At 37.8% G+C, this 19,049-nt stretch overlaps 1 protein-coding gene across 43 annotated transcripts in view; it reads right to left on the bottom strand.

The window, feature by feature from the left end:
- The window catches only part of AMPdeam (AMP deaminase), an 87,062-nt gene that overhangs the window by 38,741 nt on the left and 29,272 nt on the right, over positions 1 to 19,049 (bottom strand). For 34 of the 43 annotated variants that reach the window (XM_073977699.1, XM_073977691.1, XM_073977709.1 and 31 more), the window contains one exon: positions 2,289 to 2,478. In XM_073977699.1, coding sequence (XP_073833800.1) covers positions 2,289 to 2,478 — 190 coding nt within the window. Of the gene's footprint in view, positions 1 to 2,288; positions 2,479 to 2,560; positions 2,787 to 18,184; positions 18,619 to 18,706; positions 18,921 to 19,049 lie in introns of those variants that run through there. The other 9 variants (XM_073977686.1, XM_073977685.1, XM_073977680.1 and 6 more) reach the window with 5 other exon arrangements.

Raw genomic sequence — 19,049 nt, 5'->3', positions numbered from 1 at the left:
ATATAATCACGGGTCACTGCTGAATAAGATCAATGTCCTGTTCACCCTGGGTGAACACACGATCCAAGATTCTTCCGGTACAGCAACATAATGGGATGCTCTCCATGCAGTACATGCTCGGGTGTTACCGTGAGAGTCATCCTAATCACCATATGATGGATTAACATGTCAATATCTAGAGAGGTTAAACGTTACAAGGAGAACCCTTAAATCAGGTATGAAAAACATTCACACAGATACATTGGCAGAAGCCATCGGTCCCCGGAGAACATTCCCATCTAACGCAACTGAGGAGTGTCAGCTACAACGAAAAACCAGAGTAGTTTTGGCTCAACTAAGCTAATAAGCTGATAAAAGGGTGCTTCTAACGACCCTTTCTGAAAGAATGAGTGCTTCTGAAGATAAGGGAGCTTCTTTAGACCATGCTGAAAGATAGGGTGCTTCTGTAGACCCTGCTGAAAGATAGGGTGCTTCTATAGACCCTTTCTTAAAGTAAGGATGCTTCTTTAGACCCTTCCTCAAGGTAAGGGTGCTACTTTAGACCATGCTGAAAGATAGGGTGCTTCTGTAGACCCTGCTGAAAGATAGGGTGCTTCTATAGACCCTTTCTTAATATATGGATGCTTCTTTAGACCCTTCCTCAAGGTAAGGGTGCTTCTGTAGACACTGCTGAAAGATAGGGTGATTCTATAGACCTTTTCTGAAAGATATTGTGATTCTATAGATCCTCTTTGAAAGTTAGTGTGCATCTATAACCCTTTCTCAAAGTAAGGGTGCTTTTATAGACCCTTTCTCAAAGTAAGGGTACTTCTATAGCCCCTTTCTCGAAGTAAGGGTGTTTCGCCTTTTAAAAGTAAGGGTTCTTATACAGACCCATTCTGAAAGTGAGGGTGCTTCTATAGACCCTTTCTGAAAGTAAGGGTGCTTATGTAGACCCTTTCTGAAAGGAAGGGTTCTTCTATAGACACTTTCTGAAAGACGGGGTGCTTCTAAATACCCTTTCTGAAAGAAGGGGTTCTTCTATAGACCTTTTCTTAAAGTAAAGATTCTTCGTTAGACCCTTCCTCAAGGTAAGGGTGCTTCGTTAGTCCCTTTCTCAAAGTAGGGGTGCTTCTTAGACCCTTTCTCAATGTAGGGGTGCTTCTTAGACAATTTCTCAAAGTAGGGATGCTTCTTAGACAATTTCTCGAGTAGGGGTGCTTCTTAGACTCTTTCTGAAAGACATTGTCATTGCATAAACCCTTTTCTGAAAGATAGGGTGCTTCTATAGACCCTCTCTGAAAGAAAGTGTGCATCTATAGACCCTTTGTCAAAGTAAGGGTACTTCTATAGACCCTTTCTCAAAGTAAGGGTGCTTCTATAGACCCTTTCTGAAAGAAGGGGTGCTTCTATAGACTCTTTCTGAAAGTAAGGGTGCTTCTATATACCCTTTCCGAAAGTAAGAGTGCTTCTATAGGCCCTTTCTGAAAAAGGGTGCTTCTATAGACCCTTTCTGAAAGAAAGAGTGCTTCTAAGGGCCCTTTCTGAAAGAAAGAGTGCTTCTATAGGACCTTTCTGAAAGAAAGAGTGCTTCTATAGGCCCTTTCTGAAAAAGGATGCTTCTATAGACCCTTTCTGAAAGAAAGGGTGCTTCTATAGACCCTTTCTGAAAGGAAGGGTGCTTCTATAGACCCTTTCTGAAAGAAAGAGTGCTTCTAAGGGCCCTTTCTGAAAGAAAGAGTGCTTCTGAAGACCAATTCTAAAAGAAAGGGTGCTCCTATGGACCTTTTCTTAAAGAAAGGGTGCTTCTACGGGCTATTTCTGAAAGGGTGCTTTGATACGATAAAAAAATGTGCCTCATCCAAATATGTTTGGCCGAAATGGGGTTAGGTCAGTTTGGAGTCAATGTAACCCAGTCCGTTCCGTCTGCATGCTTGCGAGGCAGGTGTGAAAGATAATTGTCGATCAAGTTCGTAGACGGATTATATCGGTGCAATCGTTCAAATATCTTCCGCCAAAAGTTCAAAATTGTTTGATTAAGCGCTATTTAAGGGTTGTTCGAGAATAGTTATGGGATTTTGAAGGAATGTAGTCCTTGTGATCCTGATTAATTATGAATTAAGTCCAGAATTCCTTAGATAATGCCCCAAAAGTTCTAAAAAGAATGATGAGCACGAATTGGCCAAAAGCTTGAACATAGTAAAAAGTCTACCTAATGTAACAAGTTCCAAGAAGGTTTTTATTTTTAAAACTTCATTAACTAACATTATTCTTATATTAAGAAAAAAAGCTTAAAAAATCTGACTTACCGCACATTAAGTTGTCTTTGTATTTGTAGCTTCTTTTCAATCTGCTCAATCGGGAATTGTGGAACTTCGTACGGAGCTGAAATTTCATTAGGCAAGACATCGTCGACAGTGGCTTCGTCAAGGGCACCGGGAGTTTTTGGTTGTTGTAGCTGACCAGCAGCAACGGCACCCGCCAAAGGAGAATCACTTCCTGCAAAAAGAAAGAAAAACGTAACGAATTAAAATATTAAATAAACAATGAAACAAATATTGAAAATAATCCTCAGCCCTACTCTTAGCATCATCTTCATATGAATGGAAACTTTGATAAAGCTTCTCAAAAGTTGGCGTGGTATTCTGTAATAAATCGGAGCTATTAAAATTCATTGTTGAACAACGACGACGACCGGAAAGTGTCTTCTTCAATGAAAATTGTGTTGTAAATGTTTTCGCTGGCAGCTTCTACAGATGACTAGAGCGCTGATTTGTCGAGCTGTCCTGCTGCTGTTTGTCGCATGCAGAGGAGGTTTATGCCTTTGTTATGATTGTTGTAAAATATTGGTTTTGCTGTCGTTGTTCTGTTTGATTTTTGTTTGGTGATAGCAAATTGCCGGCTAATGAAACATACATACATACGTTTCTACATGTAGGTGTGGATGTGTAAACTAGCAGTGCATACTGATTTGTAAATATGTAATCAAATGATGGTCTATGGCAATCAAAATAAAATAAAATTAATCTCCGCTGCACTGCAGAGCAAAAAATGTGAAAACACATTCGCACAAATCATGATCACACAGCAACAACAAAAACACCAATATTTTGCTTCAGATCAGCAAAAATTAGGTTATTATCAGCAATTTGTTTTTATGGTTATGTTTGTGTGTGTGTTTGATTTGTGTCTGTTTGCTTGGGTCAATTAATTTCGTCTGACATGAGAATGGCAAAACCTGGTGCTGTTCTGTATTGGGCGATACATGGTCCCTCCCAGATTTGTAAATATTCTGCGTTATTTTCTGATAATAATGTGTGGTAAATACACAGTATGTATTTATTTGTATTTGTTTTTAGATATTGCTGATGTAAATGCAAATTACCGTTATTCTTATGACAGTCAATATTAATAAATCTGCAGATGAAATTTCAAATTTGTTCAATATTTTAATTATTTCCGTTAAGGAGGATTAAGAAATATACCCTTGCGATTATATTGTATCTTTGATGATGAACTTATTACAGGATACAGAAGCACTCTTTCTTTCAGAAAGGGTCTATAGAAGCACCATTTCTTTTTGAGAGAAAGGGTCTATAGAAGCACACATTCTTACAGAAAGGGTCTATAGAAGCACACATTCTTACAGAAAGGGTCTTTAGAAGCACCCGTTCTTTCAAAAAGAGTCTACAGAAGCACCCTTTCTTTTAGAAAGGGTCGATAGAAGCACCTTTTCTTTTAGAAAGGGTCGACAGAAGCACCCTTTCTTTTAAAAAGGGTCGATAGAATCAGCCTTTCTTTTCGAAAGGGTCGATAGAATCACCCTTTCTGTCACAAAGAGTCTATATAAGCACCCCTTTTTTCATAAAGGGTCTACAGAAGCACCCTTTCTCTCAGAAGGGGCCTTTAGAAGCACCCTTCTTTCAAAAAGGGTCTACAGAAGCACCCTTTCTCTCAGAAGGGGCCTTTAGAAGCACCCTTTCTTTTAGAAAGGGTCTACAGAAGCACCCTTTCTTTTAGAAAGGGTCTACAGAAGCACCCTTTCTTTTAGAAAGGGTCTACAGAAGCACCCTTTCTTTTAGAAAGGGTCTACAGAAGCACCCTTTCTTTTAGAAAGGGTCTACAGAAGCACCCTTTCTTTTAGAAAGGGTCTACAGAAGCACCCTTTCTTTTAGAAAGGGTCTACAGAAGCACCCTTTCTTTTAGAAAGGGTATACAGAAGCACCCTTTCTTTTAGAAAGGGTCTACAGAAGCACCCTTTCTTTTAGGAAGGGTCTACAGAAGCACCCTTTCTTTTAGAAAGGGTCTACAGAAGCACCCTTTCTTTTAGAAAGGGTCTACAGAAGCATCCTTTCTTTTAGAAAGGGTCTACAGAAGTACCCTTTCTTTTAGAAAAGGTCTACAGAAGCACCCGTTCTTTTAGAAAGGGTCTATAGAAGCAATCTTTCTTTTAGAAAGGGACTACAGAAGCACCCTTTCTTTCTGAACGGGTCTATAGAAGCGCCCCTTCCTTTAGAAAGGGTCTACAGAAGCACCCTTTCTTTTAGAAAGGGTCTACAGAAGCACCCTTTCTTTTAGAAAGGGTCTATAGAAGCGCCCTTTCTTTCTGTAAGGATCTATAGAAGCGCCCTTTCTTTCTGTAAGGATCTATAGAAATGCCCTTTTTTCAGAAAGGGTATACAGAAGCACCCTATTTTCAGAAAGGGTATACAGAAGCACCCTTTTTTCAGAAAGGGTATACAGAAGCACCCTTTCTCCGAGAAAGGGTATACAGAAGCACCCTTTCTCCGAGAAAGGGCATACAGAAGCACCCTTTCTCCGAGAAAGGGTATACAGAAGCACCCTTTCTCTCAGAAAGGGTCTACAGAAGCACCCTTCCTCCGAGAAAGCGTATACAGAGGCACCCTGTTTTCAGAAAGGGTATACAGAAGCACCCTTTTTTTCAGAAAGGGTATACAGAAGCACCCTTTTTTCAGAAAGGGTATACAGAAGCACCCTTTCTCTCAGAAAGGGTCTACAGAAGCACCCTTTCTCCGAGAAAGCGTATACAGAAGCACCCTTTTTCAGAAAGGGTATATAGAAGCACCCTTTTTCAGAAAGGGTATATAGAAGCACCCTTTTTTCAGAAAGGGTATACAGAAGCACCCTTTTTTCAGAAAGGGTATACAGAAGCACCCTTTTTTCAGAAAGGGTATACAGAAGCACCCTTTCTCCGAGAAAGCGTATACAGAAGCGCCCTTTCTTTTAGAAAGGGTCTACAAAAGCACACTTTCTTTCAGAAAGGGACTATAGAAGCACCCTTTTTCAGAAAGGGTATACAGAAGCACCCTTTCTCCCAGAAAGGGTCTACAGAATCACCCTTTCTCCCAGAAAGGGTCTACAGAATCACCCTTTCTTTTAGAACGGGTCTACAGAAGCACCCTTTCCTTTAGAAGGGAATACAGAAGCACCCTTTCTTTTAGAAAGGGTCTACAGAATCACCCTTTCTTTTAGAAAGGGTAGATAGAGGCACCCTTTCTTTCAGAAAGGGTAGATAGAGGCACCCTTTCTTTCAGAAAGGGTAGATAGAGGCACCCTTTCTTTCAAAAAGGGTCTATAGAAGCACCCTTTCTTTCAAAAAGGGTCTATAGAAGTACCCTTTCTTTTAGAAAGGGTCTACAGAATCACCCTTTCTTTTAGAACGGGTCTACAGAAGCACCCTTTCCTTTAGAAATGGAATACAGAAGCACCCTTTCTTTTAGAAAGGGTCTACAGAATCACCCTTTCTTTTAGAAAGGGTCTACAGAATCACCATTTCTTTTAGAAAGGGTCTACAGAATCACCCTTTCTTTTAGAACGGGTCTACAGAAGCACCCTTTCCTTTAGAACGGGTCTACAGAATCACCCTTTCTTTTAGAAAGGGAATACAGAAGCACCCTTTCTTTTAGAAAGGGTCTACAGAATCACCCTTTCTTTTAGAAAGGGTCTACAGAATCACCCTTTCCTTTAGAACGGGTCTACAGAAGCACCCTTTCCTTTAGAAAGGGAACAGAAGCACCCTTTCCTTTAGAAAGGGAACAGAAGCACCCTTTCTTTTAGAAAGGGAATACGGAAGCACCCTTTCTTTTAGAAAGGGTCTATAGAAGCACCACTTCTTTCAGAAAGGGTCTTTCAAAAAAGGTCTATAGATGCACCCTTTATTTCTGAAAGGGTCTATAGAAGCGCCTTTTTTTAGAGAGGGTCTATAGAAGCGCCCTTTATTTTAGAGAGGGTCTACAGAAGCACCCTTTCTGAAAGAAAGTGTCTACAGAAGCACCCTTTCTCTCAGAAAGGGACTACAGAAGCACTTTTTCTTTCAGAAGGAGTCTACAGAAGCACCCTTTCTCTCAGAAAGGGACTACAGAAGCACTTTTTCTTTCAGAAGGAGTCTACAGAAGCACCCTTTCTTTCTGTAAGTATCTATAGAAGCACCCTTTCCTTTAGAAACAGTCTAGAGAAGCACCCCTTCTTTTAGAAAGGGTCCATAAAAGCAACCTTTCTTTCAGTACGGGACTGCAGAAGCACCCTTTCTGTTAGAAAGGGTCTATAGAAGGTCAGGAAGTGCACCCATTCCCTACATCCATTTCATCTCACCGATGGTAGCATGTGGTCGATGCGGATCTGGCAAACGGAACAGCAACATGGCACGGGATTTTTCTCTATCACTTAACGGAGCAAAAGATATCCGAGCAGAGCACCGCTTCTATGGTGAAATAATACACGAACACAAACAAATAATTGCTAAAGTAACGGCCTCTGGTCGAAAGTTCTTCCGAGTCAATACGGTTCATAAAACCTGCCGCCATTGGATTGTACTCCTATCGAAGTAGTTATGGTGGCGACCAACACCAGAACATGCCTGGAAGTGAATCTATTCCCTACATTTTTTCATCTCTCCGATGATGTCATGCGGTGGATGCGGATCTAGCAAACGGAACACATGTATACATGACCCGTGCTTCTTCTCAGCCGGGGCACTGAGCAAAAGAGATCCGAGCAGGCATTTCGGGATATATAACCCGCTTCCATGGTGAAACAATACATGAATACAAACACAGAACACACGTTACCTCAACGGCACATAGTCGAAGATTCCTCCGAGTCAATACGGAGCATAAAACCGCACGTCGTGGGAATGATATGTATTTTCAATCTCTCTCAGAGGGAACCAGTATTTTTCGAATTATGAACAGCATTCATATTACATTGTCCCGGATCCACACGTTATAAAATTTGATGAAATTAGGCGTTCTTAGAATGAATTCCCCACTACAGCAATTTCATGATTTTACTCTACAATGGAACTCGATCTAGAAACGTATAATTTCGAGTCAAAATTTCAGTGAAATAACTCTATTGAGGCCCGGGACATACAAGTCTCAACATTGGAAATACTTTTTGAACAATATTCCTAATATGTATGAATTAATTTTTTCTGTGCAGTGATAATCATCATAGACCCCCTTTTCCCCATTACAAATTGTGGCAATTCAAACCTTGCATTTCGTCACAGTAGAGAACATGCTGCCATTTACAACATTTTTGGCAATACATCATTGTCAGAGCAAAATTATTTCCCGGCTATATGACGCTATTACAAACAATAGAATGCCAAATATAATTTGCTATGTGTATTTTAACATAATAACCATCAACCTCATAATGTGGGCTAAACCACCAAGCTCCTAGAGTTGTTTTATTGTTCGGTTTACAACATTTTTGTTTTCAAACAAAGCGTGAACAAGCCGCCTCTAGCACGACGTACAAGAACAAGAACAACAATGTGTAAACAAAATAAATTACAAAACAAAGTGTTTGCCACTGCTACTGGTGCTAACACGGCCAAAAGACAAAAGAATGTTCTTCGGCGACCTTGACCATTGAAAATGTTTGTTAACTTATTATGCGTTTAAGCTCAAAAAGAAAAACAATTAAATGTGCCGGAATACAAGAAAGAAAATCCCTGCAATATTATGGCATTGTTATTGTTGAAATTTACACAATACACGTGCGTGGAGAAAGTGTAATGAAAAGGAAACAATAAACAGAAATGACAAGAGCATTTGAATTTGAACGTCATATTAAGTATACGCCAACACGTACAGGGTGTTTAGGATAACACTGTGTAACATTTTTAAGGTAATCTTGTGCAAACAATTTGGGATGAGGATTTTTTGAAAATACAGACCCAAACGACAAAAACCATTGTTGGGTTTTGTTGTGTCAGAGCCAGCTCGGATTTTATGGCCCCATCTAAACATGGTTAAATATTGAGTTATTAAAGAAATTCTGTGCTATATCTCTGAAACCAATGCGAATCTTCTTCTGACCTCTGTAGAAAATTTGTAGATAAGGACAAGAATAATATTTTTTGAGAAATAATGAACTCGAAAAACTAAATTGATTGCCCTAAATTTCAAAATATATGCAAAAATTCAGGACAATTTTTATACATTTCACACCGTATCTCCAAAACCGTTAATTTTTTCTGAATATTTCCTTTTGGAAAAATATTCCCTGGAATGTTATACACAACTTTTCAGGACATTGTTGTAAAATGCTTTTATCACGTTGTTTTCAGTATATTTATCAACGACGATTTAATAAAAATGTCAATAAAGTAGTGAAATCCGAAATACGAGAATAAACTGTTGGTGTGAACTGTGTGTGTTGTAAAAGATATGATGCAAAATACCGCTGAAACATGAAGTAGGCATTTTAGAATTGCTGGTTACTTGGTTCAACTCCCAATAGTTTAGCCGACACTGACCAGAATTTCAGCAATTATGTAAAATTTTCTATATTTTTTAGATTTTGATGCCCTAGATGGAGTTTTCCTTAAGTGGTCTGTTCAAAAAAAACTGTAGTTTTAGTTAAGATGAGGCCATAAAATCCGAACTGGAGCTGACAGGACAAAATCCTACTAGGGTTTTTATAGTCTCAATATGTACTTTCGAAAAATGTATACTAGAAATTGTTTGCATTTTCAGTGTTGCATAGTGCAATATTTCTTTTTGCCCAGAAACTCGAATTTAACCCTGCGTTCACACATGACAGGACAGTTGAGTTCATGTATTGATTGTCAAAACTAAAACTTGCCTGTGTGACGTAGGCGTCCAGAGAACAGCAAAAACAGTTGTAAAATTATGAATGAAAATCATCGTTTCCTTTTCGTTCTCCATTCACATATTTTGTTTTTGTACTTTTGTTTTCAACACATTTGAATTATCATCTCACTTCTTTTTCACTAAAATGTCCAAAATTTGTTAACCCGACTGTCTGTGAAAAAATGATGGACAGCTGGAAGACAGCCGACAAATACATGTATATGTTAGTAAATCAGAGTTGTACTTGAAGACAAACAGTCTGGTGTAAACTCATAGTAAACGAAATATCATGACCAACAGACTGTACGTTAGGTGGAGGTAAAGTTGATAATATTATGGAATTGACATGTGTCATGTCACATCACCAATGTGCAAGAAATTGATTTCAAGGTAACTATGCTGATATCGATACATTTATAGGTTTATGCAACGTCCATTCAACGTTTGCATTGGCCCGCAGATCTTCCGATACTTTGCAGTTAATGTCATATTGCCAAATTCAGACAATGTACGGAATAACTTTGAACATAGAGGACTGCCGAAGTCAGGCTAATAGTCGTCATATATATGGTAAGTGTCGAACTGCATCTCCTTAGTCCCCTTCAAGTTATTTTTGTGGACGGAACAGAGGATGCTTTGTAAAACCTATAGACAGAACCGATCATCGGATATAAACAACTCGACTGGCTTCTACCGTCTTATTCTTAGATCCACTATCAGCTGTCCTGTCTAAAGCCAAGGACATGCAACGTAAAAGCTTGCACCTCTCACGTCTAAAGACAAATTTTCTATTAATGCAGCTAAGTCCTAGACTTCTTAAAAAATCTGTGACATAGCTACTTAGATATTCCACTTCCCAAATCCTTCAATAGAATAAAGAAAGTGAAACAACTGATGGAGGAGGATGCTGCTGCATTCCAGACTCCCTTAAAACGGGGACGAATCCAAATAAGTCGAAAACTCCACTAGGTTGCGACATCTTTCAAATCCTTTATTAGGATCAAGAACGTGATAATGGACAGAAAGAAACCGTCCCCTAAAGCAGGGACGCGCTTCTTTGCAAAGACAGTATAGTGAGGGCGCCTTCTGAATTGTTTTTGCATTTGCTTCTCTCTCTCATTTACAGTGTAGGTGAATGAAAACAAACAATAAACATCATCTTCACTCATACATACACACATATTAAAACATTGAGGGAAATTCTTGGGCGACGCAGCCCTAAAGCTACAAATGTGAGCAGGCGTTACATTGACCCGCCTGTGATAGCAACTAAGAGGAAAAACCAACAACATCTATCCAATGACTATCAGGGAAAGTGGAAGTGAATCACCACTGCAGATCTTCGCAGAAATGTCGTGGGTGTGCAAAGACAAAAAGTCTACCAGTGACCAGTTCTTGACAGAAAATTTGCAAGTCTAAACCCGTATGATTTAAGAGTTCCGATCAATTATAAGACTGTCCCCAATTGGTGCATTTGCGACATCGGTTGATGGGATCGAAACCCCAGTATAGTTATCTCCTCCCTTTAATGTAGTTGCAGAGGATGACGACATTAGTAGATATGAAAAACGCCTGATTTCATCCTAATCGACTCTTCTATACACTACAAGTCTATTAAAGAAACCTTTTATAGATATAATGCCTTCTAAATGGGGCTTCATGTAAGTAGAAGACATTAGGTTGTGGTATTTACCTTCTACAGTAGAGCCTCGATAATTCGTAATCCAAGGGACTGGCAATTTTATACGAATTATCGAGGAATTCGAATTAGCGAAGTTAAAATGCGAAGGAAATGGCTTCAAGGGATGTGTGTGAAGATAAATTGGATTTCAAATTGGAAAATGTAAATTTAGCAAAGACGCGAACCCTTAAAATACTAATGTTAAGGAATTAACAGATATCTGCTAAGAACTTAACAGAGCACTGCTGAGGCTAACTTGAAATTGGAATTTAATATTTTCATGTTGCCCCGGCAGAATTTTCCTAAAAGGACCTGTGGTCCAAATAATTATCCTTATTGCAGGGTTTATCCCAAAAACAGTAAATATCGCGACATCGGACAATATTTTTTAAAGATTCTATTATCGCAGGGATAGCTATCTCGATAAGCTTTCCAATGTTACCCATGTTGCCCCGGCAGAATTTTCCTAAAATGATCTGTGGTCAAAATAATTATCCTTGTTGCAGGGTTTATCCCAAAAACAGTAAATATCGGGACATCGGGCAATATTTCTTTAAGATTTTATTATGGCAGGGGATAGCACTCTCGTTAAGCTTTCCAATGGTACCCATGTTGTGCCGGCAGAATTTTCCTAAAAGAATCTGTGGTTAAAATAATTATCCTTATTGCAGGGTTTATCCCAAAAACAGTAAATATCGGGACATCGGCAATATTTTTTAAGATTTTATTATGGCAGGGCATAGCACTCTCGATAAGCTTTCCAATGGTACCCATGTTGCCCCGGCAGAATTTTCCTAAAATGATCTGTGGTCAAAATAATTATCCTTGTTGCAGGGTTTATCCCAAAAAAAGTAAATATTCCGACATCGGGCAATATTTTTTGAAGATTTTAGTAGCGCAGGGGATAGCTATCTCGATAAGCTTTCCAATGGTACCCGTGTTGTCCCGGCATAATTTTCCTAAAAGGTATGTGGTCCAAATAATTATCCTTATTGCAGGGTTTATCGGGCAATACTTTTTAAAGATTTTATTAGCGCAGGGGATAGCTATCTCGATAAGCTTTCCAATGGTACTCAGTTTTCTTCGCTAGTTAATGCGAATGTATCTTAATGGACATATCCTATGGACTTAAGATATCGTACAGGAGTCTTACGCAGAAAGATATACTCAGAAAGGGTTCTTCTACAGACAGTAGTCCTCGTAAAGGGGTATTTTACGGATAAAAGCTCTCCTAAACGTTTCTTCTCTGTATAGAAAACATCGTAGGGGGTCTTCTCTAGAGAGAAGATCTCGCAAATGGCTTATCTATAAAGAGATAGTCAACCTCATAAAGGGGACTTCTATAGATATAACTCTTCCAAAAGAATTATTTTAGATAGATGACCTCTATGGATAGAAAAGCTCGTAAATAGACATTCTGTGTATATAGACACCAAAGGGGTATTTTGTGGATAGAAGACCTCTTCTATAGATAGAAGACCTCGACAATGGCCTTTATATATAGAAGACCTCCTAAATGGGTATTCCATAGATAAAATACTTCGTAAAAAGATCTTCCATAGATACAAAATCTATAAACAAAACAAACGATCTCGTAAACGGGTTTTCTATTGAAATAATACCTCGTAAAGGGGTCTTCTATAGTTAGAAGACCTCTTAGAGGGACTTCCCATAAATAGAAAACCCCGTAAAGGGGTGTTTTTTGGATAGACCTCATAAAGGAGTCTTCTAAACACATAGAAGATCGTGTAACGCGGTCCCCGTAAAGGGATCTTCTATAAATGAAAGACCTCCTAAAAGATCTTTATCCGTATAGAAGACTTCTATAGATAGAAAAAATTACAAAAAAGAGTCGTCTATAGATAGAAAACCCCGTAAAGTGCTTTTCTGTACATAGATGATTTCTTAAAAGGCACTTCAATAAATTAAAGACTTCGTAAAGCTCTTCTGTACATAAAAGTCCTAGTAAAGGGGACTTCTATATACGGAAGACCTGGTATATCTATAGATAGGAACAATTTTAAAGGACTTACCTATACATAGAAGGCCTCGTAAGAGACCTCGTGAGGGGGTCTTCTATAGATAGAAGACTTTATAAAAGGTTCTTTTATAAATGTAAAAAGTTCTTAAAGTCATCTATCGATAGGCCACGTAAAGGAGCCTTGTATAGATGGAAGGCCTAGTAAAGAGGCCCTCTATAGATAGATCTCCTATGTACAGGTACATCTTCTAGAAGACCTCTAAGAGGGGTTTCTATATGTAGAGGGCATCCAAATAGTATACAAGGGGTAGTATGTGGGGGGTATGTTTTCAGGTAGAAGACTTCGTAAAGGTCTCATCTATAGATGTAAGACCTGACGAAGGTATCCTAAAAGGATAGAAGGCTTCCTTGTAAATCCTATAGATAAAAAACCTCGAAAAGAGGTCATCTAAATATGGAAGACTGGTAAAAGGGTATTCTATAGATAGAAGATCTACTACCGGGACATTTATAGATGTAACAACTTCTAAAAGGGTTTTCTATAAATAAAATACATCTTAAAGGCGTCCTTTATAGAAAGAAGGCTTCGTAAAAGAATCTTCTACAGATAAAGGGTCTCGGGAAGTGTTATTCTTGAGATATATGACGTCGTAAAAGGCTCTTCTTTATATAGAACACCTTCTAAAGGTGTATTCTATAGAAACAAGACCTTGTAAGTGGTCTTCCATTTATAAAAAATCTTCGTAAATGTTTCTTCTTCACATAGAATACCTAGTAATGGTATCTTCTAAAAGACTTCATAGAGGGGTTTCTATATTTAGAAGATCTCAAAAATTGAAACATTTACTAGACATACAGATTGATGGCATAATTTTTGTACACTTGTCTTAAATTATAAATGTTTACTAAGCACACATTGTCATGTACGTATAACTTAACCTAAGTACATATAATTCCAAGAGATTACGAAATGAGATTTATTATCTTTATATAAAGCCAACAGCCAACCAAAGTTATTTATAGTCACTCTTTTTATCAGTTAACATTTTATTTATTTTTGATAACATCCACCTCATAGAAAAAGAGCGACCACGTTTTTATTTTTTTGGGACTAATCAATAACAATCAGTGTGGTTGTTTATCGACCAATTAGCACGTCACACATAACAGCATGTCTACTATGTTTAATTTTAAACAGACTAAATATTTATCCTCAAACGAAAGTTTAGGCCCGCCAGCTGTTTAATTGAGACATTCATATGATTGATTATGAAGAAAAGTTGGCGCTGCGAACTCAACAGGGTAATGGGTAATTTATTATTTGTATTAATAATTATTGTGTTATTTTTACAAATAAAAGATATGAATGGGGATGATATATAGTACTGAACAGTGATGTAGTTAGATTATTTTTTTAATTAGGGGTCTAGAGATCAACCTGGCTTGGTTAGATGATATTTAATTATTTCTAAATATACACACTTGCACTTTAGTCGTTTTTTTTTCAAGTGTTTATTGATTCAATGAAATTTTTAGATTTGCTTTTCCCCGTCCACGCTACTCAAGTGAAAAAACGCTTTCAGAAATACCCATAAAATGCATTTGAAATTCAAACAAACGTAAAAGCGCCTTTTGTTATATTTTGGTAGATATTTAAAATTCTATTTAGACGTCATTTTATTTTCTTAAGTTTTTTTCGCTCTCTTTAATTCATTCGTTCGTTTAATGACGCTTACCGACGATTGCCATTAATTTTGTGGGGAATTGTGGTGTGTAAATTGTAAGCAAATTTTAGGTATGTCGCGGTCATGCAACGAACAAATAATGATAAATTCTTAGATAAATATTTGGCCACAGCATTACGTAGTTGTTATTGTATTTTTTATAGCAGTTATGTTGGCTTTGACTCATTCCAAGGGAGGAAAATGGGAAACAATTTGAAAAAACGGCTCTTTTTAAAAATGGGTTTTCGATATTGTGCACCACATCCTAATTGGGACACTATACGAAATAAGAACGTCTCATATTTACACTGAAAAAAGATTTCCTATGTAACTTACAGAACAGCAAAAAATGTTCAGAAGATCTCCTTATGGACGTCTCATAAATAGATGACTTCGTTAAGTTGTCATCTTACGAGTATATGTTTAGTAGAAGAAGACCCAGTAAAGGGGTCTTCAACAGATGGGCTCTTTTATAGACAAAATGGTCTTCTATGTTTAGAAAACCTACTAAAGGACTCTGTTATAGATAGAAGAGCTCCTAAAGGTGTCTCCTATAGATAAACGGTCTCGTAAAGTGGTCATCCATAAATACACACAGGAAAAAAGCCGTTCTAACATATGTCCCAAACATATTTTGCATCAAACATATATTTGTTTGCAAGTAGTTCCAAACATAACATATGTTTGGGTCCTGCATACAAATATATGTTTGGGTGCAAACAAATACAAACCCAAAAGCTACAAAAAAAAAACACATGCACCAGTGGGCGCTTACTGAGAGCAAGGGAGTGTAAATTTCAATGTAAAACACATTGAAATGTATGCTCACTTGCTCTTTTTTTTTTTAATGTTAGAAGACCTCCTAAAGGGGTCTTCTATATGTAGTTAGAAGTCCTCGTAAAAATGTCTTCTATGGGTAGAAGACCTCGTAAATGTGTCTTCTATAGGTAGGAGGCCTCTCAAAGGGATCTTCTGTATATAGAACACCTCTTAAAGGGGTATTTAATAGGTAGAAGACCTCCTAAAGGCGTCTTCTATAGATAGACGATCTCGTAAAGGGTTCTTCTATTGATAAAAGACCTTGTAAAGGGGTCTTATATATATAGACCATCTTGTAGAGGGGTCTTCTGTAGATAGAAGACTCTGTAAACGTGTATTTTAAAGTTAGAAGACCTCGTAAAGGGGTCTTCTCAACACAAACGATCTCGTTAAGGGGTCTTCTATAGATAGGAGGCCTCGTAAAATTGTCTTCTATGTGTAGAAGACCTCGTAAATGTGTCTTCCATAGGTAGGAGGCATCTCAAAGGGATCTTTTGTATATAGAATACCTCGTAAAGGGGTCTTTTATAGGTAGAAGACCTCCTAAAGGCGTCTTCTATAGATAGACGACCTCGTAAAGGGGTCTTATATATACAAAATACATATTAAAGGGGTCTTCTACAGATAGAAGACCTCGTAACGAGTCATCTCTAGGTAGAAGACCTCTTAAACGTGACACCTATAGATAGGATACCTCGAAGATGGGTTTTATGTGGATAGAAGACCCTGTAAATGTGTCTTTTATATTTAGAGGACCTAATAAAAGGGATATTCTCTATATAAACGACCTCGTAAAGGGGTCTTCATTAGATAGAAGACCTCGTAAAAGGCACTTATTTAGATAGAAGATCTCGCAAAGAGGTGTTCTTTATATAGAAGTCCTCATAAATGGGTCTTCTTTAAATAACATACCTCATAAAGGGGTCTTCTTTATATAGAAGACCTCGTAAAGGAGGCGTCTATAGAAAGAAGACCTCGTAAAGGTGTCTTCTATAAAAATAAGACCTCGTAAAGGGGTCTTCTATAGATAGAAGACCTCGTAAAGGGGTCTTCTATAGATAGAAGACCTCGTAAAGGGGTCTTCTATAGATAGAAGACCTCATAGAGGGGTCTTCTATAGATAGAAGACCTTGTAAAGAGGTCTTATGTAGATAGAAGACCTCGTAAAGGGGTCTTCTTTATATGGAAGACCTCGTAAAGGAGGCTTCTATAGAAAGAAGACCTCGTATAGAGGTCTTCTATAGATAGAAGACCTCGTTAAGGGGCCTTCTAGATATAGAAGACCTCGTAAAGGGCTTTTTTATAGATAGAAGACTTCGTAAAGGGGTCTTCTATAGATAGAAGGCTTCGTAAAGGGGTCTTCTATAAATAAAAGACCTCGTAAAGGGGTCTTCTATAGATAGAAGAGCTCGTAAAGGGGTCTTCATAGATAGAAGACCTCGTAAAGGGATCTTCTATAGATAGAAAACCTAGTAAAGGTGTATTCTATAGATAGAAAACCTCGTAAAGGGGTCTTCTATAGATAGAAGACCTCATAAAGGGGTCTCCGATAGATAGAAGACCTCGTAAAGGGGACTTCTATAGATAGTAGACCTCGTAAAGGGGTCTTCTATAGATAGAAGACCTAGTAAAGGGGTTTTCCGTAGATAGAAGACCTCGTAAAACGGGTCTTCTATAGATAAAAGACCTCGTAAAGGGGTCTTCTATAGATAAAAGACCTAGTAAAGGGGTCTTCTATAGATAGAAGACCTCGTAAAGGGGTTTTCTACAGATAGAAGAACTCGCAGAGGTGTTTTCTATAGATAGAATACCTCGTAAAGGGGTCTTCTATAGACAGAATATCTCGCAAAGAGGTCTTCTATAGATAGAAGACCTCGTAAAGGGGTCTTCTATAGATAGAAGACCTCGTAAAGGGGTCTCCTATAGATAGAAGACCTCGTAAAGGGGTCTTCTATAGATGGAAGACCTCATAGAGGGGTCTTCTATAGATAGAAGACCTTGTAAAGAGATCTTATGTAGATAGAAGACCTCGTAAAGGGGTCTTCTTTATATGGAAGACCTCGTAAAGGAGGCTTCTATAGAAAGAAGACCTCGTAAAGGGCTTTTCTATAGATAGAAGACTTCGTAAAGGGGTCTTCTATATATAGAAGACTTCGTAAAGGGGTCTTCTATAAATAAAAGACCTCGTTAAATGATCTTCTATAGATAGAAGAGCTCGTAAAGGGGTCTTCATAGAGAGAAGACCTCGTAAAGGGGTCTTCTATAGATAGAAGACCTAGTAAAGGGGTTTCCTGTAGATAGAAGACCTCGTAAAACGGGTCTTCTATAGATAAAAGACCTCGTAAAGGGGTCTTCTATAGATAAAAGACCTAGTAAAGGGGTATTCTATAGATAGAAGACCTCGTAAAGGGGTTTTCTACAGATAGAAGAACTCGCAGATGTGTTTTCTATAGATAGAATACCTCGTAAAGGGGTCTTCTATAGATAGAAGACCTCGTAAAGGGGTCTCCTATAGATAGAAGACCTCGTAAAGGGGACTTCTATAGATAGTAGACCTCGTAAAGGGGTCTTCTATAGATAGAAGACCTAGTAAAGGGGTTTTCTGTAGATAGAAGACCTCGTAAAACGGGTCTTCTATAGATAAAAGACCTCGTAAAGGGGTCTTCTATAGATAAAAGACCTAGTAAAGGGGTCTTCAAAAGATAGAAGACCTTGTAATTAGCAATTATTTTAATATCTCTATAAACATATTCATATTCCAAGAAATAAAATTGAAAATTGGAACAGTGTACTGCAATTTCATGACACCCTTTCCCTTTCTTTTCCCTATCATTCTTTCAAATTGACAACTTAATAATAAATTACAAATACCAACCTTGAACGGGTTTACAGGCACACTTTGATAGCTTTAGATCGCTAAAACATTTGCACACCAGCAGACAAGGTGTAGCAGAGCCACTACGATTGGCAGTATTGGGACCGCTGATGGGAAAGCCAATATCTTCACTGCTGCTGATGTTCAGATGTAACGGTGGTGTTTTTGGTGAACGGGCAATATAAGGATCCATGACTTGAATGTCCATTGAATCAATGGAATCGGTTGCAATTAAAACGCCACGCGAACTCATAGCTGCTCCTTGTTTCTTCTGCGGCTTTGTTTTGTTTTCTTTCTTTATTGATGATAAACACACAAAAAATGTGTCTGTTTGTTTTGTTGTTTATTTAATTTCTTTGTTTAACTTTGTTTATTTTGTCAGTTTTGTGGCACTATAGGAATTACACAAAATTGAAGGTGAGATATTAATGACACTTTAGGCAAACAACGAATGCAGTCCATCCAGAACCAATCCCAAAATGACATTTGTCGAAATTAAAAAAAAGAGAAAAACCAAATTACAATTTCTGAAGGAGGGTTCTTTGTCCTTCCATCATAACTCTAGTATTTCATTCCACACCAATAACCAATTTCTTTGTTTTTCTCATTGCCGTTTTATTTATCGCAACAAAGAATCATTAACCTGCGCCCACCAAACAAACAAACAATTTTCCTTATTTTTCTTCTAATTGAAATGCCACCGAGAGAACGCGACTGCAGTTGATTGTCAAATATTAAAGAAAAGCCTATTAAATTAAATACTTTGTACTTTTCATATATGTATATTTAATTTTATTTTGTAATATATATTTTTTATGTTATATAAAGTACATTATATATGTATGTATACATATGTACATATGTT

Source organism: Musca autumnalis, unplaced genomic scaffold (assembly GCF_047663935.1).
Source record: "Musca autumnalis isolate F117 unplaced genomic scaffold, ASM4766393v1 scaffold_3, whole genome shotgun sequence".
NCBI lineage: Eukaryota > Metazoa > Arthropoda > Insecta > Diptera > Muscidae > Musca > Musca autumnalis.
Note: the sequence above shows the minus strand (reverse complement) of the source record. Positions and strands in the feature narration are given on the sequence as shown.